The sequence below is a fragment of the Myiozetetes cayanensis genome, unplaced genomic scaffold, assembly GCF_022539395.1.
Source record: "Myiozetetes cayanensis isolate MyiCay16 unplaced genomic scaffold, myiCay2020 scf12, whole genome shotgun sequence".
NCBI classification, from domain to species: domain Eukaryota; kingdom Metazoa; phylum Chordata; class Aves; order Passeriformes; family Tyrannidae; genus Myiozetetes; species Myiozetetes cayanensis.
In genome coordinates this window covers 12,913,561-12,939,702 of record NW_026086826.1, presented here as the reverse complement: position 1 = coordinate 12,939,702, position 26,142 = coordinate 12,913,561, and the positions used below count along the sequence as shown (strand labels likewise).

Genomic DNA, 26,142 nt, shown 5'->3' with positions numbered 1-26,142 from the left:
GGCACACCCTGACTGTAGGGGGTCACTCTGGCCAGGGACTGCCAGCAGGCACAAAGGTGCCAAGGGAAGAAGCCCTGCCCTGCTTACAGGGTGGGCTGGGCATCAGGAGAGCTCCATTTCCCCCCTCAGGTGCAGAGATGGGGGTTCTCACCCTCCTTACAGGGTTGCACTGCTCTCTGGGCAGCCAAAGGAACAGAGCACAGCCTGCCTTCAGACAAGGGGGGCAGCCACTGAGTAAATGTCTGTGACGGAAAGAAAGGAAGGAAAACCAAGGGATCTCCTCATGCTGAGTCTGAGTCCGGGAGCTGGTGAAAAGGAAAATAAATGTTTAATAGAGAAAATACAAAGTTCAAATTAGTGTGCCCAGTGGGCCCAACCAGCCTATTCTCCACTGCACACTCCAGTGCACCCAATGTGTTCTCCCAGTGTGTCCAGTGCATGCTCCATGGCAAACTCACTGGGATGGGAAGGGTGCCCCAACAACCTTTTGGGAATCCCACAACAAACTCCTGGGAATCCTTGACAAGCTCCTGCCTGGGTCAGGGCTGCTCGCCCAGGAGGGCTGCACTGCGAGGCCACAGGTAGTTAATTAATTCAGCTTAATTAAGCTCACGATTAGAAGTGAATGATGGGAAGCTGCTGCTTTAGCCCACGAGAGGGCAATGCTTCCCACCCAGTTAGTGGCCACGCTTGGGAAAAGTGGCTTTCTCTGTTTTTAATTAGGAATTGCACGAGTAATTCCTTCTCTTTGGACAGTTTTCCTGAAGGTTTGGGTTGGTTGTTTTCTCACTGGGGCCTAACACCTGACAATATTCTCCTGTGCATCCCTATATTATCGGCTGGAATGCGGGAGATTCGCAATAAAGAGGAGCCGAGCAGGCTGGTAATCCGATCTCCTCTCCCATACAACCTGCCTGCGGAGCCAGGCTGGTGGCCGGGGGGACCTGGCTGTGCCAGGAACAGCAACAACCCAGCTGTGGTGCTGTTGGACAAAGGATGGCCATGGAAAACAGCGAGGAAGGGTTTTCCTGCTTCTCTCAGAGCTGCTGCAGGACAGGGATGCTCCATCAGGGCACACTTGGAGCAGAGTGATGGGCACAACAGCTTCCCCAGTTTAGTCTGTTTTGGATGGGACTTTAAAGTTCCTCCAGTTCAACCCCCTGCCAGGGGCAGAGACACCTTCCACTAGACCATTTGTTCCAAGCCCCGTCCAACCTGGCCTTGGCCACTTCCAGGGATGGGGCAGCCACAGCTTCCCTGGGCGACCTGTGCCAGTGTTTTTCCACCCTCATTTTCCAACCCTTCTCCCTCTTGCAGCTCCCAGGAACCTGTATTTAAATTTTAACCCACGCCCTCCCCTCCCTCTGGAGACAAAATGTATTCCCAAGTGACTCCAGGATCAAAGCCCCACAAGCCGAGGCACGCTGGGGAGCAGGCAAGCCCTTGCAGATGCCAGCCCTGCTCCTACCTCCTAAAATTCCCAGGATAGGAGGGGGGGAACAGCGACGCTCCAACCGCTCCACCACCAGGGATTCCCCACCAACGCGACCTCGCGCGCTCCAATCCCATGGCGCGCACACTTTCCCCACCTGAACCCCTTCCCAAAGACCACCGGCACGCCTGAATCCACCTTGGAACAGGACAAACCGGTTTGGAATTCCACCTGGATTAGGGATACACGAGGCGCGCTCGCTGCCCCGGGTGGCCACGCCCACTACTCTCCCGGACCCGCCCACTCCCGCCCGGCCCCGCCCCGCCCGCGTGGGGCGGGGCCGGGCGGGAGTGGGCGGGTCCGTGGGTGGATGTGGGCGTGGCCTCATCGCGGTGGGCGGAGCCTGCGCGCCCGCTCCGGTCGCCCGTGGAGACACCGGGAGCGGCGGTGGGTGAGTACCGGGATACTGGGACGGGAAGGGGGGGGTTGGGGGTCCCACCGGGAATACCGAGCTCTGCCGCCTGGGACGGGCTGTGCGCGGAGCCGGCGGAGCAGCGGGAAGCGGCGGCCCGACCCTTCTTTTGCTGCTGGGCCTGGCGGGGCGGGCTGGGCCCGAGCGGTGCCTGGGTGCTTAAAAGTTTTTTTATTTTTTTTTGGTTGCTTTTTATGGTTTTCCCCCCCTCCTTTTCCTGCCGTCCAGAGGGAAGTTCCCGGTGGGGAGGCAGCGCGCGGTTTGTGCTGCGGTTCAACAAGTTGCGTGCGGTTCCGGAGTGGGTCGAAATCTGCTTAATCGTGTAAAAACTAATCTGCCTAATTATGTAAAAATGATACTAAAATAGGCGGTTTTCCTCGGGGACAGCGTCGCACGGCCTTCCCGCCTCCTTCCTGCCTCCTTCCCTCCATCCAGCCCTTCCCCATGGCACTGATGGATACCCAGAGCTGGCAGCTCCAACTGTACCAGGGCAGCTTCAACTTTCAGCTAAATCTTCTAAATTTTACCAATTTTAGTATTCCCAGCCGTCAGGCGATGAGGTTTTCCTTGGAATCACAGAGCTCTGCTTGACGGAGGAAGTTTCCCACGTGTGGGGAGTTGTGGGATGAGTGTGGGAAGAAGGTTAATTAGTGGGAAGCGTCATTAGTCGAGGAGGTTTCGTGTTGATACTAAGATTACACACCCTGTTGCAGTAACAAGTTTACTGAGAATCAGGGAATTGCAGAATATCCTCAGCTGGAAGGGACCCACACAGATCATCCAGTGCAGCTCCTGGAACTTTAATACTTTAATAACTTTTAAATTGCAGTACTTTGTTCCAAGCTTAAATTCTGTACGTTTTGAGGGGGTAGGAATGGGTGTTTTGAGTGGATATTGTGATTTTAGCCTGGTGATTTTGGGAAGGAGGAGCCAGCAGGAATGACTGGAGCTGTGTCAAGGGGGACTGTCAGGAAAAGGTTCTTCCCCCAGAGGGTGGTTGGGCACTGAACAGGCTCCCCAGGGCAGTGGTCACAGCACCAAGGCTGCCAGAGCTCAAGGAGTGTTTGGACAATGCTCTTAGGGACAGGGTGGGGTTGTTGGGCTGTCCTGTACAGGCCAGGGGTTGGACTGGATGGTCCTTGTGGGTCCCTTCCAAATCAAGATACTCCATGATTCTGTGATTTAATTTGATTAGTGTGGCACCTTAAATGGAATTCACAGCGATTTGCCAGGCAATTATCTGGTGTTTTTATTGGCTTAGAGGTCACAGCATCATGGACATGTTACTTGTTTGTGTTTATCTGGGCTGTAAATTGGGTTAGAAATACATTTCTGTGAGTAAAGGCCGAGTAGTGGACAATGGGAGGATTTGATGTTTGATGCTACTCCAGTGCCACTAAATGAGATTGAGGGATTAGTATGAAGTTAATGACTTCTCAATCCCGTATTTCATCCCGGCGTGGGATGGATTGCAGGATATCTTTAATCAAGGACTAAAGCAGCAATAAACTCCAGAGAGAGCAGTGGATGAGGTCTGGTGCTGGGGGTGAGCTTGTTTCCTAATCACCCAGCCGATGGATGATTTTTCCTTAAAAACAAACCTCTCCTGTTATCCTGGAGGAGTTTCCTGGGCTCACAGACAGCAGAGCCACTACCAGCATCTCTCATCTCATGGTGGTGTTAAATCCAAATATTGAGTTGTGCTGTAGGTTTCAGATACTTCTTTTATTTGAAATATAATGTCTCTTTGGCTATATAATAACTTTTTAAATGAGTACTGAAAGTTCTTAATTTCTTAGGCTCTGTTCCTCAAAAAAGACTTGGAATATTTGAGCCAGATATACAACAAATTCTCTGTAGAAAGGCATGGGATGAATTATGGAATCCCAGAATGATTTGGGTTGAAGGGACATTAATGCCCATCCAGTCACACCCCCTGCCATTGGCAGGGACAATCCACCAGGTTGCTCCAAGCCCCATCCAACCTGGCCTTGGACACTTGCAGGGATGGGACAGCCACAGCTTCTCTGGGCAACCTGTGCCAGGGCCTCCCCACCCTCACGGGGAAGGATTTCTGCCCAGTATCCCATCTAAACCTGCTCTCTGGCAGTACGAAGCCATTCCCCCTTGTCCTGGCACTATCTGCCCATTTAAGAAGTCACTGTCACTCCTTCCTATATGGCTCCACTTTCCCTGTAAGTGTTGCTGGAATGCTGAGTGGAAGATGCTGAACACGGCTCTGCCCAGTGGGAATGTCCTTCCTCCCCAGAAACAGCTTCCCAAGTCCCAGTGCATAACCCTCTGATAGGATCTGTTGCAAAAGCAAATCTAAATTGCTCCAGAAGTCTGTCGTACAGCCCCATAAATCCTCCCCCTCAGCCCTTTCCCTTTGTCCCCTTTGCCAGAGCAGAGATCATCTCAGGGAACAGAGGGAATACTTTCCAAGGGGTGTATAGTTAGCATGGGAAATACCACCACAGCCCTGGCTGAGGCTTGGAGCGGTATTCCAGGGAGGATTGTGTTGCTGCAACTTCATCTGTGCTTACACAAACCATGGGAGTGGGTGAAGGCTGCAGGTCTCATGTCCTCGCATAGAAATACCCTTGTGCAAAGGTAGGAATTGTAGTGGCACTTCCAGTAGCTGGGATGGAATGGGAAGCAAGTCCCCCTAGATCCTGAGGGTCGTTGTGGTCTTGCTATTTCTTGGGAAATGGAAGCTGCAGATGTTTGGTGACCCTCGGGATTTGCTCCACATTAATCACTGCTGGAATTGGGCAGCTCTTTGCTGAATTGTGCAATATTGCACTACTGGGTCTCAGTTTTCTTAACCTCAGTGTTCATCCCATGGTCAGCGATGGGGGCTCCTCTGGATTGACATCAATTCTTGCTCCCAGGAATAACCTGGGGGGAAACTTGGAAGGGAAGGAGAAGAGAAAATAGTGTTGAGAGAAGCAAAAAGTTTTCACTCCATGTTTTGCAAGGACTGATGAGAAGCAGCAGAAAGAGCAGAGGCAGTGACTAAAGTCCTGTGGTGACTGAGCTATGGTAGGATTTTCCATGGGATTTTATGGAGGTAGGTAGAAGCAGGAAGGTGAAGGGAGCAGTGAGGATACCCAGGGGAGGTGGAAGCATGGTGAGGGTAAATCCATCTCCTGGCACAGGTTGCCCAGAGAAACTGTGGCTACCCCCTCCCTGGAAGTGTCCAAGGCCAGGCTGGACGGGGCTTGGAGCAACCTGGGATAGTGGAAAGTGTCCCTGCCCATGGCAGGGATGGGACTGAATGGGCTTTAAGGTCCCTTCCAAACCAAACCAGTCTGAAATTCTGTGAAAACAAACCTGGGCTGCAGTGTACCCCAAATCCAAGCTCCTTGGTTCCTGAGACCCCAGCCAGCCTGGGTGTGGGTGGATCGGAGCTTTAGGATGTTCACGGACACCAACAGCTGTGTATTTTTAGTTGTGTTCCCTTGAATATTTGGTAAAACAGGCAGTGTGTTTATATTCAGCTTCCTGTGTCCGTATCAGTGTCTTGGCATGTGATGGAGTTACAGAGGGAGGAGGGAAAAGGAAAAAAGTGTGTTATGAGGATTATTTGTATTCCAGCCGCTGTCGACGGCGGGATGTGGCTGCTGGGATCATCTCCTTGTTTAAACATTCAGCTCAACTCAGGCAGGATCCGGACTTGCTCTCCCTTTGTTTACACCATTTTTTTTCCCATCCCTTCTCCTGTGTCTTTCCAAACCTTCTGTACAGGGACAGGTCACTTTTTGATACGGTCTGGTTTGGGACATACACATAATCTGAACCTTCGTTCACTCTGACACAGGGCATCAACTCCGAGCCCTTGCTCACTGTGTGGGTACTAATCCTCCAACACCAGCTCTCAGAATGTTTGGAGATGGAAAAGCCCATCGTTGTTCTGGTTGGAAGGGAGCAGCCTGCTTGCCAAGCCTGTTTCCCCAATCCAGGCTGCTCTGGCAGCCCACAATCCAATGCTGGTGATGCTCTGTGGAATCACCCCTTTGTTATCCATAACCATTCCTTGACTGGGGGCAGTGGGAGCAAATGAGGGAGATTTTTGCCTGATTTTCCTCTCTAAATTATGGCTTTCCTTGTGTCAAAGCTCCCTCAGAGCACAAATCCAGAAAGTTTTCTGGTGGTTTAAGTTGAGGAGAGCAAAATCCTCCCTCCTAGTTTCCATCAATGTGATAAGGGGTTGCTCTAGGACCCAGCACTGCCCTCACAGCCTGAACCAGGGATGGTGTGGGATATTCTCAGGAGGGACTGGTGGGTGTCGGAGAAAGGGAAAAATATGGGCTGAAAACCAGGAAAAACTGCTGTGCCTACGGAAGCTGCAGGTCTGGCTTGCGGAGCAGGAACTTGCACAGGAAGGGTTGGAAAGCTCTGGAAGGAGGACTTGGTGGTGACAAGGGGTGGCCCTAAGAGAAGAGGCCTCCTTCGGCAGAAACAGCTGAACATTCTGATTGTTTATACATTGAAGTTTTAATTTGAAATTGGTTGTAATGTTTCCAGCAGGCCTTTCCTGGGCTGTCTGTCCCTTACTGGGTATGTTTAAATGTCTGTCCTCTGTTGTTATTTGAGCTTCAGTTTGCTCAGTGACTGAGATGCTTGATGTGAGTATCTTCCCAGTTCATGGAAGAAAAAGAGGTTCTTTTCTGTGTCATTAATCATACTGATGATTAGCCAGAGTACTTCCAGAAGATTTCCTTTCTGTTTGTTAAAATAAAATCAAGCAGTTACCAAATAAAATCAAGCAGTTACCAAAGGCATTTATGATAAATTTTGTACTGCCATATTGCAGCATGAAGTGCAAAAAATTCAGTTCCAGGGCAGGTTTGGGTGAGATATTAGGGATAAATTTCTTCCCTATGAGGGTGGTGTGGCCCTGGCACAGGTTGCCCAGAGAAGCTGTGGCTGCCCCATCCCTGGAAGTGTCCAGGGCTGGGTTGGATGGGGCTTGGAGCAACCTGGGGTAGTGGAAAGTGCCCATGGTAGGGGGATTGAATGAATGAGATGAGCTTCCTCCCAACCCAGTCTGGGATTTTGTGGTTGCTGTGAGTAAATTTGAGCAGATCCCAAATTGCATTTTCATCTCTGTAGCTTTGAGTCAGGTTTTTGGTCTAAGCTTGGAGCTGGGATAAGGAGAAAGTGTCACTGATGATTTTGGGAGATGGATCATCTTTCTCCTAGCTGACTGTGGTTTATGTTGCTGTAAACCTTGCAAGGGATCCATCCTGCACAGCAGGGATGCTCCAGCTGGAGCTGCCTGCCAGGGCCCACAGAGCAGGAGGACTCAGGTTGGCACTGCCGGCCTTGGCTGGAGGGACTGGGAACCATCCAGCCATGGAATTTTCTCATCTCTCTCCCACATGTCCTTCCCTGATTTATTCCTTCCCCAGCATGGCCTGACCTCTGAATGCAGGATTTTGGAGGGATGCATTACGCCGGCCTCAAACTATGCCAGCAATGTCGGGTTTGTGGGTTTTTATGGCTGGTTTGATTGGAGCTTTGATTAGGCAGGAGTATGGAGTCTCTGTAGCTCTGGGGAGGGAAGTGACCCCGGGAGCCAGAGTTAGTTTTCAGATGCGTTTAAAACTGAGGTTGGACTGGATCCCTGAAGGTCTCTCCCAACCCAAACCTTTCCGTGTGGTCTGTGATTGTTTTGACTGTGTTTTGATCTCCCTCAGGATGCACAAGTCAATATTGAAATTTTTCTTATTTTTCCTTAACAATTTTCAGGGTGAATGAGCAGAATGAGAACTTGCACAGATAAGCAAAGCAGCATTTTTTCCATTAAACTTTGATTTTACGCAGCAGTCACATGTCTGTGAAGGAGTTTACGTGTGACATTTATTTTTGTTTCCTTGCTGGATGTGAACAGGACAAGCCTGGCACAGGGACAAGGAGTGGCTGTGGCAAGACAGTCTCTTTTTTAACACAATTTACTTTCCCCCTCCCTACAGTGATTTTAACAGCACCTATTAAAATGTGATCCTGTTTCCAGCACAGGAAGTGGCATGTGATTATAAAGGGGACACTGCCCGTTCTGCCTGCCACCTCCCTGCCTTGCTAAGGACAATCCCTTGGGAACTTTTGGTGGTTTTTTGTCTCCTTATTTCCTGGGAATGAGGGAGCTGCGTTGCTGTGGCTTTTCCAAGCCCGTCGTAGCTCATGGTGTGACTTGGGCGGGTGTGGAGCGGTGCCAGGGCTTGGTGCCAGAGCTCCACCAGTCCTTGGCAACTGATGGTTGCTTTCCCTCCAAAGAGTGTCCGTGGCAATCCTGGATCCTGCCGTGCCCTGCTTAATGAGGTATCCATGCCCTGGCTCCTCTGCCAGCTCAGCAAATGCCCGGAGCCTCCAATCTGAGCTCTGCAGTGCAGGGACAGTGGGTGTATCTGCAGGGGCACAGAGGTGTGTGAATGTGCAGTAGGAATTCCAGGAAAGGGGAACAGAGTGATTGCCAGCCTGTTTTGGATTATCAACCACTGGATTTAGAACCTACTGTGTGTATTTGCACACCTGTATGGGGATTACAATGAATGGGCTTCCAGCAGCAGCACAACCAGGAGAGGAAAAGAAAATTTTACTTGTAAATACGGTCCCTGCTCCAGAATTTTCACCACCTTATGGTTTGTATCACCGTCACAAGCTGGGAGACCTGGGGATGTTCACCTGGAGAAGAGAAGGCTCCAGGGAGACCTTAGAGCCCCTTCCAATGCCTAAAGGGGCTCCAAGATAACTTTTTAGGTCAAGGGCCTGGGTGGACAGGTCAAGGGAGAATGGCTTCCCGCTGCCAGAGGTCAGGATTAGATGGGATATTGGGAAGGAATTGTTCCCTGTGAGGGTGGTAAGACCCTGGCACAGGTTGCCCAGAGAAACTGTGGCTGCCCTTGGATCCATGGAAGTGTCCAAGGCCAGTTTGGGTAGGGCTTGGAGCAACCTGGGATAGTGGAAGGTGTCCCTGCCCATGGCAAGGAGTGGAACTGGATGGATTTTAAAGGCTTCTTCCAACCCAAATCATTCCATGATTCTCTTTCACCTGTAGCATCAGGGCAGCCAACTTGGTCTGTGTTTGTGTTGTAGGTGGATTGTTTAAAAAAATAAACCCTTTGGATCTCTCCGATCTCTTCGGTTCGCTGGTTTCTGTTCTCAGCAATGCCAAGTTGTGCTTGTCAAGTGCCCAATTCCACTGTCATTCATGGCCAACACTCCTAAAGAATTTCTGCCCTCATTGAATTGTCATTGAATTGTTATAGTTCAAAATTATAATTTTTTAAAATAAAAATTTAGGAACATTGTTAAATATGCTGTGCTCTGGATTTACCAGTCTTGCAACAGTGAACAGGATCTGGTACTGGAATTTGTATGTTTTTGGACTCATATAATTCCAGAGTTTTTTCTGGGTATGTAAAGGCCTTCGTAGGGAATGTGGGCAGTCAGATTTGTTTCTCCAGGGATTTAAGCTCAGCTGCTGGAATATCTCAGTGAAGGTTTACAGCTCAGAGAAGTCTCCAGGGGCAAAGTAATCCTGGAACAGTTTGGGTTGCAGGGGGCCTCAAAACTCATCCTATTCCACCCCCTGCCATGGGCCGGGACACTTTGCACTTGACCAGGTTACTCTAAGCCCCATCAACCTGACCCTAAACATTTCCAGGGATGGGGCAGCCACAGGTTCCACATGTGCTCAACACTGGCTACGGTGGTGCTTAACTAAACCTGCTCTGGGTTTTACTCTGAGTAGTTAAACTTGTTTTAAAGGCAGTGGCTTTTCCAGTAGCTGCCTCTAGACTCACCTGCCCCAGGTCTGGGTGGGACCTGTCCCTTGGAGCGTGGGCTCCAGGAGGAGCCGTGCTGGCAGCACCCAAATCTGTGTAAACTTGTTCCCTTCATTCCCATCTGGGAGGAGGCCAGAGGGAATTGGGCGCCCGTGGCAGTGTCCTTGAGAAGGGAAGTAGGGAAACTGGCAATAAGAAAGGTCTGAGGTAGGTTTTCCAGCCAGGCCAATCTCAAAATACTGTAAGTTTTGTGACTAGAATTAAACCACAAGTGCCAAACTCCCTTAGCTTTGGCTTTCTTGCACTATAAAGTCCTTATAATTTTTATTTTACTCTGTTTCAGGATCATTACACCGATAAAATCAAAGCAAGCCGGACAGGTAGCAAGTCTGCCTATGTAGGTGAGTTTCCAGTCCACTCTTGTTCCTTCCTTTCATAGAAAATATAAAGCAGCACAACAAGTCCCAAACACCAGTGATTTAATTTTATTCTGGAGCAAAACAAATAAAAAATGCTTGGCAGCTTTGTGGAGGAGAGCTACAAGGACAGCACCAGCTTGGTGTTGGCAGCACTGGTTCCTCACACTATTCACCTCAGGTTTTTAACTGAGTTGAATTTAGGGGGCACCTAAATTCTCACCTGCTTCTCCCCAGGAAATTAGGCTTTTCCTTGTTTATTCCCCCAGTAAGGAAGGGGCAACATGCAAGTCTTCATCATTTCTGCCTCTGCTGTGTTACATGCATTTTGTTTGACCATGTCATCATGCAAATTCTTCCTGTATTCACCCCGTCCTGAAAAATAGGTGCTTTGATACATTCTTGTAGCCAAGAAGCTGGTGAAATCCTTTGCACCCTTCCAGTTCTTTGAGCTGAGCCCTAGAGAGCTCTTCCCAGAGCATCTCCTGCCTGTGTCCTCGGCTTTATCTCTTGCAGACGAAGGAATTTGCTGAAGGTCACAGAACCTGAGGCCAAGCTGCATCCCGTGACTCTCAGTCTGGAGCTTTAATCACAGACCACTCCTGCTTTACATGCTGTAAGAGGAGCTGATTTTGATACAGCTACAAGTCTCTTTGCAAATGTCTCTTTGTAGTTTGCCCGTCTTTCCTGGTGGGATTTAGCTGGGGAGTGCCCTGTGGGGAAAAACAGGGACCTTCTGTGGATAAACTGCCCTGCGGTTCATTGTCTTTTCCGATGGCTTCAGGCTGATGTCTTTAAAATAATATGGCTCAGATGTTTTTCAAAGGAACCTTGATCTAGAAGCCACTTTTCATGGCTTTCATGTATACTAAAGATACAAAAAGTTAAGTCAGAAAAAAGTGCAGAGGAAAACAAAAGCAGGTTTTTCCACTACTCATCTCTGAACATGTACATTGGGTTTGACAGAGTCACATCATGAAGACTGACTTTGAAAATCAAACAGAACTGTAGCCCAGGTTTGATCAGCAGGATGGCACTGCAATAACTTGTGGGATGGAGGTTATGAAGGAACACAACCTTAATTAAACAGCCCAGAAATCCAATTGATCGTCTTGGGAGTTGTCTGTTTCCTTTCATTTCACATTATTTAATGGTTTTTAATCCGTTTCAAAAGGACTAATTAAGACACTGACAGCATTGTTTATAAGTGAAAAAAAGATCTCCACTGTAAAATCTCTCAGTATTCCCAAGTGTAAATTCTCTGAAGAAGGAAACATCAGAAGGGAGTGTTCTGTGTTCTATGGGGCTTTTATTCTCCATCTGCACTGATGGGCTGCTCACCCACCTCTGTGTAAGCCAGGTGTATCTGTGTGCCCAGGCTTCGTATTGCTAACCCAGCCCTGAATCCTGCACCTCTTCTGAGAGGAGCATGGAAGCAGAGTTTGTCATTGCTGTACCATTTCTGCTGTAAAAGTGGTTATGAAATCTGGGGCCCATGATCCCTTTGGCTGTGGTGCTGTGCAGGGTGTGCATCCCAAAGCACTCACATCCTTCCCTAAGTCCTGCAGCTGCCACATGTTTCAGGTTCCCTGCGTCATAGTGTGGACCCTCCAGTACGTGAAGCAGTTAGTTTTGTCTGGGGAGTTTCTTGTTTTCCTTTACCTAACCCAAACTTTTTCTAGTGTGTATAAAATATTTATGCTGTGATTTTAACTCTTCCTTGATACCTATTTAAAAATCCAGTCCTTCTGACCTGTCAGGAACCAGGGAGCTACTCCTCACAGTTTGGTTTGTGGTAGGTGTGGAGTGGGTGCAGAAACCTTCTTCTAGCCCCAGATGATCCATCCCTGTGATGGGAGCAGCTCCTGCAGGCACTGGAGCCATGGCCTTGGCTGGGGCTGTGCTGAGGGAGGACAAGGGAGCAGGGGCCTGGTATCCCTGGAGCCAGTGGGGAAGTTGTGGGTGATTCCTGACACTGCTTTTCCTGGGAAGTTTGCACTGTGGGTGCTGTGTTCAGTCTGCAAAGTGCACAAGTGGCTCCAGGTCCTCCTGGGTAACTCTGATGTGTCCCACCACCTTGTTGTCCATCCATCATGTGGGGTATAAGGATCATGGAATCACAGAATGGTTTGGGTTGCAAGGGACAAAGCCCATCTCATTCCACTCCCTGCCATGGGCAGGGATACCTTCCACTATCCCAGCTTGCTGCAAGCGCCATCCAACCTGGCCTTGGACACTTCCGGGATGGAGTATCCTAAAAAGAGAAATTACACAAAAGCACGTCTAATCCTTCTTTTCTTTTACCACTGAGTTCTATTTTCCTGCAGAGGGCAGGACTCTGGTGTTTTCCAGCTGCCCAGGTTTATTTTCCATTCTCCTTGGTAGTGTGGCAGAAGGAAATGATTCCAGCACTGGTGTTTCCACTGGGTGTCAGCACGGCCCCGTTCAGGGATCGGGCCAGCAGAGCCCTGCCAACCCTGGGCTTTCCCTTTGGCTGCACCCACCACTGGAAAAACGAGGTTGGCTGCATTTCCAGAGCAGGGTTTTCGAGGATGGGCTCACCCTGCGCAGGCGCCGAGGCTGAGTGAGCCGGGAAGGGGCTGTTTTGCTGGAAGTGCTCTTTCCTTCTCGGAGCAGAGCAACCGGTTGGAGCAGGAGGAGTGTGGAACGTGCCTGGCTCGTTCCTGTGCTCTCTAATTAGGGTTACAGCTGGGACAGTGGGTCCCTGGTTCTGGCAGAACAGCGTGGAGAGCTTTTGTAGTATTTATAGTGTTTCTGTGGAAGCTGTGGGTGTGATAAGGAGCGTTCTCAGAGAGCAGCTGAGAAAGCAGGGACTCGCATGCAGGGTTGGTGGGTGACAGGTCAGGGCTGCTCACCCTCCTCCCTCCATGCCAACCCTTCCACTTCTTTTCCACATGTATTGCACATCCAGGCTTCCCAAGTCCTTTGCAAAACCCTTGGGCCTGCTGCCTGTCCTGCCAGGCCGAGGTACCTCCTTTCAGCCCCCAACTCTGTCCACATTGGCAGGGAAGCAGCCCCCCCCAAGGGCACTTTTGGTTTCAGGTGGGCAGAGGCATCCCCTGGATACTTCTTCCTCTCACCTGCTGCTGCCATTGGGGACCCTGTGCCTCTCCCACCCTCCCTGTGGGTCACCTCATGCCAGGTGCCCCTGTGTTCCAGGGTGTGCAGGATCTGGGAGGGGACATGTCAGCACTTGCTGGGACGCCAAATGCTCTGCAGCACATGTTGGCAGAAGGCAGTACCAGGCACACTGAGATTCCTCCAACACATTCTTCCATTGGGGACCTAAATATTTAAAATTCAAGGCTATGAAGTATCGCAAATACAGATTATTGCTTGTGTGCAACTGTTTCATCTGTTGCTGTACCTGGTTGTGCTCTGGTGTGCCCTCAGAATGGATTGGTTTATTTCTGCACCCAGCTTTAATGGCAGCATTGGCCTCTTGCCTTGGATTGGGAGAGTTTTTGGTTCTGCAAGTTGTAACAAACCTGCTTCTGAGCACCCTGTAGTAAAACCAACCTCCAGCATTCAAGTCCCAACTGGCTTCCAGCCCTCCTGCTCTCACATAAGCTCCTGGGAAAGTGGCACGTGCAGGAACCCACTAAAACCTTACCCCATGTCCTGCCCCTGCACATGGGAGAGGTGCTGGAGAGGGGCTGTGGCATCACCCCCTCCTTATGCTACCCCTCCAGGGGCCATCGTGGCTCTTCTTCCCCACTCTCCGTGAGGACTGGCCTTGTCTGATGCCTCTCCATGCTGTTTGCAGCTCCTCTTCCTCTTGCTTCCCTCTTCCTCCTTCCAACCACCTTCCTGCCCAACAAATCTCTGCATTTTCAGAAGCAAAATTGACTTTAAAGCTCCTGGGTTTTTATTCCTGAGAGCTCTGGAGAGTGTGAGCCAATAAGAGGAGGCAGCTGGATCTGGGGTTCCATGGTGTGTTATTCCCAGATTGTTGGCAGAGTCCCAGCTGAAGGCAGCGGGGTGAAGGGATGCCAGGGAGGATGGTGTGGGGAATAAAATGGTTTTCAGGCAGGGCTGTGGGGCATTAATCAGAGCCTGTATTAGTGGTGGTGATGCACAAACCAGATCCAGCTTAAAATACTTCCAGCAAAGACCAGGGAAGTTGCAGGGCTGGAAACAGTTTCACTTGTAAACCTGCAGAGTTCTTTGTGGAATCCTGAAACCCTAAACACAGTGTCCTGGGATACCATGTGATGGTGGGTTTGGGGCAGAAATGCCAACTGGCACCTCTGAGCAGCTCCTCAGGAAGTGTTTGCTTCCCTGTGTTGGGAATAGAGCAGCAGCCATGCCTGGCATGAGCTTGCCCCCCAGCTCAGGGCAGGGAATGAGCTGGAGCAGCTCTGGACTTCTCCAACTGCTTTTTTTCCCTTCTTTTTTCCTCTATTCCTGTGTTTTTAGGAACAAAGCAGAACAATTTCCACAGTGGTGCTTGTTTCTAGTTTATCCAACAGGCTTAAGTGGGCAGAAGCATCCAAACATTCCATGTGGGAGCAGCAGCAGTGGTGACTCCCTGGGGTGCTCTTTCCCTGTCCCATGGGCAAGGCATCCAAACCAAGGGTGAGGGGGGTCAGGGGGTCATCCTGACAAGGGTTTGGATCACCTTGTGTCCTTCTTTTCCTGCTGTTTCCTTGCTGAATTTGGAGCATGCCCAGCCCAGAGGCATTTCCACCTCACTGCCCTGTGTCCTCCGCAAGCAGGACTGTGGCTCTGAAAGTGGAGAGGCCTTTGAAACCTACATTTGCAGATCAGCTGTAACTTTAGATCTGTGCTGACCCCCAGCTGTGAGCTGGCACCCTGGAAAACCAGGGTCTGGAAAACCAGCGGCTGGAAACCAGCAGCTGATGGGGTGTTACTGTGTAGATGCTGTAGTTGTCAGTTTATGTTTTGTTCAATCCATTCTGTGGTTTTACAGTTTTGAGTTATTCACCTTAAAAGCTGTTTTATTTCAAAAGAAACAGTAACAAGACACCTTTTCACTCTTTTGAGCCTTCGGCACTCCAGTATGGGCTGGCTTTACATAACTGGAGCAAACTGGGAGCTGTTTGCCAGGCAGAGCTGCTGGGGGATTCCTGGCCTTGCTTTAGCAGTGGTGATTTAATTACCTTTCATTCAGCAGGTGCTGTGTAAGTCCTAGATCTAAAAGAGTTAAAAAGATAGATTAGGGTTTAATAATCCCATTGGAGCTGAAATTCAAAGCTCAGATGAGGTGGATCTGGGGACCTGCTGCATGGTCATCTTGTTACCTAAAGCCTGTCACAAAAAACAGAGCAAGGCCTGGAAAAACAGGGGTTTTCTAGGGAAGAGGGGCAGCTTCACCCATTTGAAGGTATTTCAAGAAAGCAAAACATGCAAGTGTGTGGCCTACAGGAATTACACTGGAGGATTCATGTGTTTTTCCCTTTCACTGGCAAAGTGCAGTTGGTGAGCATCCAGCTCGTCTGAACAAACACTGGCCTCAGTTTTCCATAGTTAAATTAGGAAGAAATCCTTCCCTGTGGGGGTGGTGAGGCCTTGTTACAGGTTGCCCAGAGAAGCTGTGGCTGCCCCATTGCTGGAAGTGTCCAAGGCCTAGTTAAACAGGGTTTGGGGCAAACTGGTCTAGTAGAAGGTGTTCCTGCACATGGCAGGAGGTGATGGCCAGAGAAGCTGTCGGTGGGACTGATTCTTTTGTCTCATTTTAGTTTGTGAGTCAGAGACAAGCACGAGTTGCAGCCATGCCCACGTCTGCTCTGGGGTTTGGGAATCTCTGGCACCACCAACCTTGGATCCAGCAAACCTTCATTCAGCTTTGTCATTTGTCACCATAAAATCATGGAAGGGTTTGGGTTGGAAGGGATCTTAAAGCCCATCAAGTTCCACCCCCTGCCATGGGTAGGGACACCTTCCACTATCCCAGGTTGCTCCAAGCCCCGTCCAACCTGGCCTTAAATACCAATGTGTTTTGTCTTAAGTGGGGAGTGGAAAAACTTGTTGGAAATTTGTTTTGGTCCCTTTAGCACAGAATGAATAGTCATGACTGTAAGTGCTGGAACAGGAGAAATCCTGATGGGAAAGTGTTGGAATGAGTCAGGCTCTTGGGATATCTTTGCTTTTGGCTCAGCCTGCTGAGCATGAGGATTCGTTTCCTAGAAATCGGAGCAGTGCCCTCTCCGACCACATGGTCATTTCTTTAGAGATTGACTTCATTCCCTTGGGAGACTTCCTTATCTCAGAAAACCCTGCCCACAGCTCCAAGGGCACAAACCCCCAAGTTCTGCAGAGCTGTGGACACCACCAATTTAAATCTGAGGAGTTTCCTGAAGCCCAGTGCGTCCTGGGGGAAATCCAGTGGCTCTGGGAGGCCGCAGCAGCTTGGATCAGTTGCCAGGAACTCAGAGGGAAAACAGTATTATTGGGTGCTGACCTAGTTGTTTGTAAATCTCTCTGTAGAAGAGATTTAGTGATCTTAGGAGGAGTATTAAGGCTTGTGTTTGTTTGGAGATGGGGAAATGCAGCAATTTAATTTTCAAATGTTATGGTTTGGGCTGCATTTTCTCTTTTTTTTTAAAGCATCTAATTTATTAACAAAGCTAACAGCTGGGAAAATAAGCACTGGAACTTTCCTAAGGAGGTCATCCATGGAGATTGGAAAGGGATCCAGAGCTTCAAACCTCTCCAGTTGAAAAAAGGGGTTTGGGGCTGAGGAAGGGAACACTGGTCTTGCCCCAGTAAAACAAGAGGAGAATTGTTTATGTTTTAATTTTGCAATAATTTTTTAAACCTTATGTCTTTTTTTTTTTGTTTTTTAAGTACTAAAATTACAGGAATTAGAAAATTCTGAGCTATCTTCTCAGAGCTGCATGCATTACTTGATAAAAATTAATTGCTTTGGATTGGGTTTTTACACCATAGTTTTTCAATATAGTAAGTGAAAACTGCAGGGACTAAATTAGCCCAGTGCTAAATGTCCAAGGCCAGGCTGGACAGGGCTTGGAGCAACCTGGGATAGTGGAAGGTGTCTCTGCCCATGGCAGGGGGTGGAACTGGATGAGCTTTAAGGTCCCTCCCAACCCAAAGCAGTTGGAATCCTATGATTCCATGAGTGCTGTGTCCTGGGCTAAGCCCGTGCCATAGCGGGAATGCTACAGAAGAAAAATTCTGTTGGCTTTTTTAATTTTGCATGAATTTCCTTCCATGGGTGGTGAGCAGTGAATCCTCTGTGACTCACTCCATAAGTGACCTCTCTGGACGACAGCTTGGCAGATATTTTTGGCCCATGAGGTGTTTGTGGGGAGCTGGGGCAGCACAGGACTGACACAGACCAGGGGTCAGGTGGTTGCAGAGGCAGAACATCCATGGATCCACATGGATCTGCAGGAGCATATTCTTAATATTTGCTTTAGGAAATAAGGTTTTTTTATTGATACCAAATGTCAGGTGTGAATGTCCCTCCTACCTGCGCCTGAGCAGGTGGTGTTACCTGTCACTTAGCATTTCCTCTGCCCAAAGCTTTTCCAAGAATTTTCCCCCCAAAATGGGGACTCAGAGCAAGATAATGTTGTTCTCAACTAGCTGGGCAGGCATGGGCACTGCCTGGAAAACAGCCCTGCTCTGCAGGCTGAGGTGAGAGAAACTTGAATCCTGCAGGAACCGCTGTGGGCAGCACTTGGAAAGGTCACACAGAGCCATGTTGGACTTGGGTCACTGTAATGCCATAAATGATTCAAGCACAGCCCCATGGAGCCAATTATCCATGTGGAGCTGTGGAAAACAAGCAGCAGGGCTTGTGTAGAGTCCTCTAGAGACTGTGACACAGGACAGTGACACGGGCAGGGCTGGTCCAAACAGTCTCTTTGGGCACCTGGAGACCTGAATAACTTGGAGTCATAGGCTGGTTTGGGTTGGGAGGGACCTTAAAGCTCCTCTTGTTCCACCCCGTGCCATGGGCAGGGACACCTTCCACTAGACCAGGTTGCTCCAAGCCCTGTCCAACCTGGCCTTGGACATTTAGCACTGGACTAATTTAGCACTAAGCTCTTGGCTGCTGCCATGCCTGTAGGGATATCCTTGGGAATGCAATGCTGCACAGTCCTCAGTCTGGGCTGCAGGTGGGTGTCTGCTCCACCATGAGCCTCCATGAAACAGTCAGGGATGCTGAGATCAGCCTGGGCCATGGATAGTATTTCTTCACAGAAAGGCTTGTCCAGCCCTGGCACAGCTGCCCAGGACAGTGGTGGAGTCCCCATCCCTGGAGGGATTGAAAATCCATATGGATGTGACACCTGGGGACATGGGTCAGTGGTGGCCTTGGCAGTGCTGGAAGACAGTTGAACTCGATGGTCTGAGAGGGCTTTTCCAACCTAAATGATTCCATGGTTCTATCCTGGCTCACTCCTTGCTCTTTGGTGGGTTCAGGAGCAAGTCTCCTTCCATGGTCCAACTCTCAGGGAAGCACGGGGATCCTCGTACACACTGGGCTCTCCTGGAAGCCCATGGGGAGCTGCAAATGGGAATCAAGCTGCCAAAGCTGTGCTGGAATTGCTGCTGGACCAGCCATGGCTCTGCCCATCCTCCTCACTGCCACTGGCTCAGCCAAGGGGCAGAAACCTGCACAGAAGCTCCATGCTTTTTTTTTTTTTTTTTTTGAGGATGTTTTACTTCCAGAGCTGTTTCTCAACTGCCTGGTCCTGTTGGGTGTCTTAATAACATAAAAAAAAAAAAAAGCCCTTTTTGCAACGTGTCATGGATGCCTCTTTGTAAAAGCTGTTTAAGGTGCTGTGCCACCTTCTGGAAAAATAACCTGCTGTCTTTCCAAACAGAACTTCCCTGCTCCACTGAAAATGTCTGGCAAAACAGCCACCACGACCAACAACATTGCTCAGGCCCGAAGGACTGTGCAGCAGCTCAGGATAGAAGCCTCAATAGAGAGGATAAAGGTGACAGCACATCCTTTCTCACCTCTCCTTTCTTTCCTTGTTTTCCCTTTCCAACTGTAGGACAACGATGTAACAGAGTGTGTGTGTGTGTGTGTGTGTGTGTGTCTGTGCACCCACAGCTCCGTGATTTTTCTCATCTCAAAACGTGACATCAACATTTCAGCTCAACAAGTCTAAGTAAAGCCAGTTCTTGTGGCTCAGTATCCCGTCTAATCCTGCCCTCTGGCAGAAGGAACCTTCTCCCCTGTTTTCTTCCCTGTCACTGCAGGATAGATGAGAAATTCCTCGTTACAACCCACTGTATTATTTTGAACCCCCTCCTGTTTATTCCCAGTTTTCTGTGTAGGAGCCAGGTGGAACCTTTACCTGGTGTCACAAACGAATCCCAAAGAGCAGAGGTATTCATCCTTTTCCTCCTCCCTGAGGATGAAGCAAGGAGACAGAACGTTATCTATCTCCAAGTGCCTCTCCCATCCCTCATAGGGACTCTGTACCCATCCCAGCTCTCAGCACCTTTGATCCTGTTCCCATGGGGAACCCTGTTGTCTGTTTATTTTTCCCTGTCTCCTGCAGGTGTCCAAAGCCTCGGCAGACCTGATGCTGTACTGTGAGGAACACGCCAAGAAGGACCCGTTACTCATGGGCATTCCTGCTTCTGAGAACCCTTTCAAGGACAAGAAAACCTGCATTTTGTTATAGGAGAGGGGCAGCTCCTCCCCAGCCCACCTAGGCAAGGCCAAGCACCGACACTCCGTAAGGTCCCAACCGTTCCCTGGCTCGGAGCGGCTTCTCTTTTACCACATGTATAAGTCCTTAAGCTTTCCAGAGCATTCCTTCTGATCCCTGTCTTTATTAGGAAGCTGAATTCATGTCTTTCCTGGCCAAGGGAATGGGGTTGAGCCCAGGAGCAGCACTGGGGTCTCTGCCCAGGGGGGTCCTGGCTGCATTTGCCAAGTCAAACAAGACCAAAGTTGCCTGAGCTTTGCTGATAAAGCAGAGGCCAAGTTGTAGAGACCTGATGGAACATCACTGGGTTTACATTTTTTTAAATGATTAATTGGGGGGGGGGGGGGGTTGTGCCTGTGCTGGCAGCACCAGTTTGTGCACAGTTACATTTAAAGTGCGTTTTCTAGCAAAATAAAGTATCTTGCAAAATGATTGTAGCAGCTGCTGAGGAGCTCCAGGGAGCTGTGCCACAGCCTTCCTCCTGCTGGCCTCTCTTCCCAGTGGAGAGTTGAGAATCAGAGACCTGCAGATTGCTTTTCCTTCTTTTTAAGAGTTGAAAAAGCAGAATTTTCAGCTTGGATTCTGCTGCTCTGCATTTTCCTCTCTAATTTAAAATCCACATTAGCATAAAAACCATCCTGTCAAAAGAATGGAAGGCTGGAACTGCCCTGGAACTGCAGGAAGGAATGCTGTCCTCACTCCCAATCCCAGTTACATTCTGTGCAGGGAGTCAGAATTTGACTCTTTTTTAAAAAAAAATTTTAAAATGGGAAAAATGCCAAATTATATCCAGCTTGTGGTTCTGCATTTATAATTGGAGGGCCTTTTCATCAAGTATATATTTTATATATACACATAATAAAAATATCTTTCTTTGCGTGTCTGTATATATATATATACATAAACTTTGTATGCAAATATTGCATATTAACAGCAAATTTGGAAGGGTATCAAAATAATACTGTCTTCAGCTGGCTGCAAATGTCCTCTGAATCCTGCTGAAGTTGTGATCTGTCATAACTGTGCATTTCCATGAGGATATTTAGAGACTTTATTAACCACTTGTCATTTATGTTGCATATTTTTCATTTCTATATGAAATTATAGACCCACTATTGATATATATTAAGAACTTATATCTTTGTTTAACAAGCCTCTTTGACAAAGAGCTCCAAAATCAGCCTGACAGAGAATTGTGCTGCTTATCCTGTGCTTACGTGCAGATTATTTTTATAGAGTATTTTTCTAGTGGCAATTGAAGAAAACAATAATGCATCTCCACACTAATTCTTTTTTATTGTGTTTGTGTCTATCATTTTATCACACACGTAGGTGGAATTAATGAGCTCAGTTAATTACTCAGTTTGGGGCTGCAAGGCTGTAGCTGTTGAGAACTCCAGCTGTGCCCAGAGGTGGCCAGGCAGGTACATGGCATGCAGGGAAGGAAAGAACCTCATGTGGTTGCATGATTATTGTCTTCCCAGCAATGTGGTGTTCCCACAGGAATCTGCAGGCTTATTTGATTAGAGATCCCTGCTCCCAACCCAAAACCAGCTCCCCATTGTGGCTGCAGGGGGGCTCTTTGTGTCTGCCTTCTTTGTGCCTGCCCTTGAATAAAGCCCACCATGGGGGCTGGGTGGTGATCCAGCTGTGGGACTCTGAATTGTGATCCATATGTGGGGCCCTGATGGGTGATCCAGCCGTGGGGCTCTGGATGGTGATCCAGCTGTGTGATCCAGCCAGAAATCCAGCTGTGAGACCCTGTTTGGTGATCCAGCCTGTTGGCCTGCATCTGACAGCATTTAATCTATAGATACTTGGTAAACTCACTATTTTAAAAATATAAGATACAGGGACACGTGAAATCTGGAGCTGTTACGTTTGTGTTCACTTTTTGCTGTAAGTACTCCCAGGAAAAAAAACAGGTATTGTAAAATTTAGGGGAAATACAGCCTCTGTTCTTGTAGATTTTTTTTTTAAAAAGGAGAAATGAGGCCATCCACAGGTACTGGGAGAAACCTGTGGGGTGCCACAGGGATGCCCCACTGTGCTGCATCACCATGCCACTCCACCATGGTGCATCGTCGTGCTGCCCTTCTCTCTCCTTGGCCAAACTGGCTGATTTGGGGGAGAAAAACCCAAGCATTTGGGTGCATGGCTGTTGCTGGGCCATGTGTCCCCAGGTCAGGGGGACAGGGGCGGGAGGGGTGACACTGAGAGAAATCAGGGGTTGTGGGGGGCTTGGATTGAGTTTGAGCTTGGAGAAACAGCAAATATGGTGATGCTGCTCCTGCAGTGTCCCAGGGCACAGGATGGCACCTGCCTGGTCCTGAGCTACATGCCGGACATGGATAGGGATGGGTGGCCTTGGGCTGGAGTGTCTGGGAGTGGGAGAACTGGTCCAGCCTCACCACTTGGCTAGGCTGCCACCGATCCTGCTGGGGCTGGGGACACTGACGCCCCAGTGCCACTGCTGTGGGGTCACGCACGTGCTATTAGGGATGTCCAGTGTGGGTCAGTAGTGTCCCCGTGGCCTCCCCCACCCCGGGCAGTGCCGGCAGCGTGGGCGGGGGAGGTTGTTCTCCTGCCACAAGAGAGATCCCAGCTGTGTGCCAGGCTGGAGTTGTAATTACAGAGGAGGCTGGCACAGAGACCTCCCAACCCCAGTAGGCACAGGCTGTGCTGGGGGTGCACGGGCTGTGCTGAGGATGCATAGGGAAAAAATCCAGGAGCGTTTGCAGAGTCTGTGATGCAAGAAAGATCAGGTCAAGTTTTCCTCCACCAAGGAATCAGGTTTCCCCACCTTCCAAGACTACTGGAGTAGTGTTGGAGTCTCTGCAATAAAGCTGCCTCTCTTTTCTTAGCTCCTGTTGTTGCAGCATTCAAGCAAAATAAATAAATAACATTCCCAACATTTCCTGCAGCAAGGCGGCTTCTTTGGCGGTTAATGGTTTGGGAGGAGCCAGGAATAAACCCACATGGAGCAGCACAACAGGACCTTGCCCACTGCCAGGACAAGGAAGCAGCTGCTGCTGAGCCCTTTTGCCTGTGCACTAATGGAGTAAGGAAATAAAACCCTGGGCCAAAGGCTTGATTGGAAACTTTATTTCAAAAAAAAAAAAAGAAAACACAAAACAGAAACACCAAAGCCCCCCAAGAAACACTCAAATTTCAAACTATTATATTAATGTTGCTGCTTTTGCAGCCAACTGGTAAAAGATTTGTGGTTGCAGACCAACAGCTTAAGGGCATTTCGGTTCTCAAACCTCCAAGTATAAATAATTTTCCCATCAATATCAGAAAATAACTTATAATTATTATATATCTTAGCATAAAAACATGAGAATTAACATCCCAAAAATACAATAACATTGTTGGCAAAATGCCTTGATTTTTGCTCTTTAAGGTGTTTAAACCAGGAATTTTAAGTTGCACTTAAGGACAGAAAGTGAAGGGTGTTTTCGGCGAGGGCCGTGAGCACCCCTGGCATGTTAGGCTGGGCTCATCCTGTCACTTTTCCTTCACTTCCACACTCATTCCCACCGCTCTGGGATCGCTCTGCTTCAGCCCCACACAACACGTCGCTCCACTGCAGCCAAACCCCCCCCCGACGTCAGTTTTAGCTTTTATTTTTTTTGTTGGGTTTTATTTTTCCTCCCCCTCCCCCGGAATCCCGGTGCCAGGGCAGGGAGTTACTTCCTGAGCAACTGCGAAAGTCTTGCAACACTCCAGTGCAATCGGGATCGGGATGGGCTCCGGCGGTCACCGCTCCGGGAGGTTGATCACCGGCACCCACTGATCCAGGTACCGGCTCTCCCGGCAGAAACACATCAGCTGACTCAGCGCTGGATCCTTCCATTGCGAGGCCTGGGGGTTCTGGAAAGGGAATGGGGGAAGGCTTGGACACGGCAGCAAAAACAGCCTGCGCAGGACAGCAGGGGAAAAAAAAAAAAAAGCACAGCAGAAAGTCCAGGAGTGTGAATCATCTTAAATTGCTACCGAGGCAAACAAACAAGTCAACCCGGGAAGCATGTGAGGAGTTTTGTAGTTTTGGACTCTGGGGCAGAGGAGGGAAAGGAAAAAAAAAAGAAGGCAAGAAAAGGGGAGGAAAGGGAAAGAAAAAGGGGGAAAAAGAAGGGAAGAAAAAGGGGGGAAAGAAGGGAATAAGGGAGAGGAAGGGAGAAAGAAAAAGGGGAAAAAAGAAAAGGAAGAAAAAGGAGGCAAAGAAAGAACAAAATAAAATGAGAGGAGGGGAAAATAAAGGACAGGGAAGAAGGACCCCGTTTTCCCTGGGGCGCGGGAAGCCCCGCGCAGCCCCTGGTGCGGGCGCGGTGAGCCCGCGGGTTCGAGCTCCGGGCACGGCGAGTTGCGGGGGGGCCCGACAGTCTGTCGATGCCCGGCCGTGCCCCTCCCGTGCTCACCGTGACGAGCACGCAGTGCAGGTCGGCGGGCGGGTCGGGGCCCGCGGCGGGCAGCAGCAGCTGCGCCAGGCGCGCCGGGTTGCTGACGCGCAGGATGTTGATGTCGTTCTCGCAGCAGAAGGCCCGCAGCAGCGTGAAGTGGATCTGCAGCGCCGCGTCCCCCGCCTCCTCCTCCTCGGCCGCCAGCAAGCACAGCACCACGTTATCGGGGTCCCTGAGGGGAAAACGCCGTCACCGGGCGGGACACCGGGCGGGACACCGGGCGGAGGGGAACGGGTTAAAGGAGGGGTCACTCACACGTTGAGCAGCTTGGCCGCTTCGTAGACGCCGAGGGTGAGGCTCCGCTGGCTCAGCGCCTTGCTCAGCACCTCCTCCAGCGCGTCCCCCGCCTGCTCCATCCTGCGCCGGGACAAGCGCCCGTCACCGGAGACCCCGCACCGCAGCGATCCCCGCACCTCCCTCCGCCCCCCCCCGCCTCACCTCCCGGCGGCGCGGCGCTCCCCGGGCAGCTCCTCCAGAGTCATCACGGGGCCGCGGGGCAGGGACGGGCACACGGACACGGCGACAGGGACAGCCCCAGCCCCAGCCCCAGCCCGGTCCCGCCGTCGCTGCGGCCGCTCCGGCCCCGCCGCCCGTGCCGGACAAAGGCGCCCCGCGCGCGCGGCCCCTGCCGCGCCCCGACCAACCCGCGCCGCCGTCATTTGCATATCGCCCTCCTATTGGGTTATGCAAATTAGGCCCCGCCCCCGCGTTGCCGAGCCCGGTCGGGCCTGACCCCGCTCGGCGCCGGGAACCGGGACAGGGAATGGTTTGGGATGGGAGGGACCTGAGACCGACTCATTCCACCCCCCGCCATGGGCAGGGACACCTTCCACTATCCCAGGTTGCTCCAACCTGGCCTTGGACACTTCCAGTGATCCAGGGGCAGCCACAGCTTCTCTGGGCAACCTGTGACAGGGACTCAACACCGTCACAGCCAACAGTTCCTTCCCAATATCCCATCTGGTAATGGGAAGCCATTCCCCCTTGTCCTGTCCACCCAGGCCCTGGCCCAAAGTCCCTCTCCAGCTCTCTTGGAGCCCCTTTAGGCACTGGAAGGGGCTCTAAGGTCTCCCTGGAACCTCCTCTTTTCCAGGTGAGCACCCCCAGCTCTCTCCAGAGCAGAGGGGCTCCAACACTCAGAGCATCTCTGTGGCCTCCTTTGGACTTGCTCCAGCAGTTCCACATTCTTCTGCAGTTGTTCCCCAGAGCTGGAAGGCAGCACTGCAGGTGGGATCTCACCTGAGCAGGGCAGAGGAGCAGAATCCCTCCATGGATGGATGCAGTTGTCTGTTTTCCCTGCCTCCACAGGGGTTGCACTCTTGCCATTTCCCTTCCAGTGAATACCAGTGCTGTCAGGACACAGGCTCACCAACCTTCAAATCCTCCACACACTGCACTGGGAAACACCCAGTGCAGTCTGTGGCACCAGCAGTGGGGAAAGCAAACAAACCCTTGACGTGGTTTTCACCAGGAATGTGCTCCAGGGATCCCTCAGCACAATGCTAGCAGCAGGACTTTGCAGTTCCCGACAGCGCCGGCACAGCTGCACTTCTGCCAAAAGTGAGCTGGGCAGCTGGGAGGGACCCACAGACAGCCCAGATCCCACTTCCACAGGGGAGTAGATTTATATTGGATATTGGGAAGAAATTCTTCCCTGTGAGAGTGGTGAGGCCCTGGCACAGGCTACTTAGAGAAGCTGCGGCTGCCGCATACCTGGAAGTGTCCAAGGCCAGTTTGGATGGGGCTTGGAGCAACCTGGGCTAGTGGAAGGTGTCCCTGTCCAAACCACTCTGTAGCTCTGTGATCTCGCTCTGCCAGGCCTTTTGCAGGTTTCCAAGAACTTGGTGTTTCTCCGGGAAGTTGCTTCTGCACCATCTGGCCTG

General features: G+C 50.4%; 2 protein-coding genes across 2 annotated transcripts; one reads left to right on the top strand and one right to left on the bottom strand.

The window, feature by feature from the left end:
• The first annotated feature begins 1,806 nt into the window (after positions 1–1,806).
• GNG12 (G protein subunit gamma 12) lies at positions 1,807–22,698 on the top strand. Its single transcript, XM_050307463.1, has 4 exons — positions 1,807–1,883; positions 10,041–10,098; positions 18,954–19,070; positions 19,644–22,698. Exons 3-4 carry the CDS (start codon positions 18,975–18,977, stop codon positions 19,767–19,769), a joined length of 222 nt encoding a protein of 73 aa, XP_050163420.1. The 5' UTR covers positions 1,807–1,883; positions 10,041–10,098; positions 18,954–18,974; the 3' UTR covers positions 19,770–22,698.
• A 188-nt stretch (positions 22,699–22,886) lies between these two features.
• On the bottom strand, positions 22,887–24,846 carry GADD45A (growth arrest and DNA damage inducible alpha). The gene is made up of 4 exons (XM_050307458.1): positions 24,698–24,846; positions 24,515–24,616; positions 24,218–24,431; positions 22,887–23,672 (listed from the first exon to the last, which is right to left on the bottom strand). The coding sequence occupies exons 1-4, from the start codon at positions 24,739–24,741 to the stop codon at positions 23,559–23,561; spliced, it is 474 nt and encodes a 157-aa protein (XP_050163415.1). The 5' UTR covers positions 24,742–24,846; the 3' UTR covers positions 22,887–23,558.
• Between the last annotated feature and the right edge of the window lie 1,296 nt (positions 24,847–26,142).

What these genes read in the sequence shown, in the direction of transcription:
- GNG12 (XM_050307463.1), top strand. Translation starts at nt 18,975, where the DNA reads ATGTCTGGCAAAACAGCCACCACGACCAACAACATTGCTCAGGCCCGA. An exon ending in CCTCAATAGAGAGGATAAAG is followed by an intron (nt 19,071 to 19,643) that starts GTGACAGCACAT and finishes TGTCTCCTGCAG; the next exon opens with GTGTCCAAAGCCTCGGCAGA.
- GADD45A (XM_050307458.1), bottom strand. Translation starts at nt 24,741, where the DNA reads ATGACTCTGGAGGAGCTGCCCGGGGAGCGCCGCGCCGCCGGGAG. An exon ending in GAGCGCCGCGCCGCCGGGAG is followed by an intron (nt 24,617 to 24,697) that starts GTGAGGCGGGGG and finishes GTCCCGGCGCAG; the next exon opens with GATGGAGCAGGCGGGGGACG. An exon ending in GCGGCCAAGCTGCTCAACGT is followed by an intron (nt 24,432 to 24,514) that starts GTGAGTGACCCC and finishes TTTTCCCCTCAG; the next exon opens with GGACCCCGATAACGTGGTGC.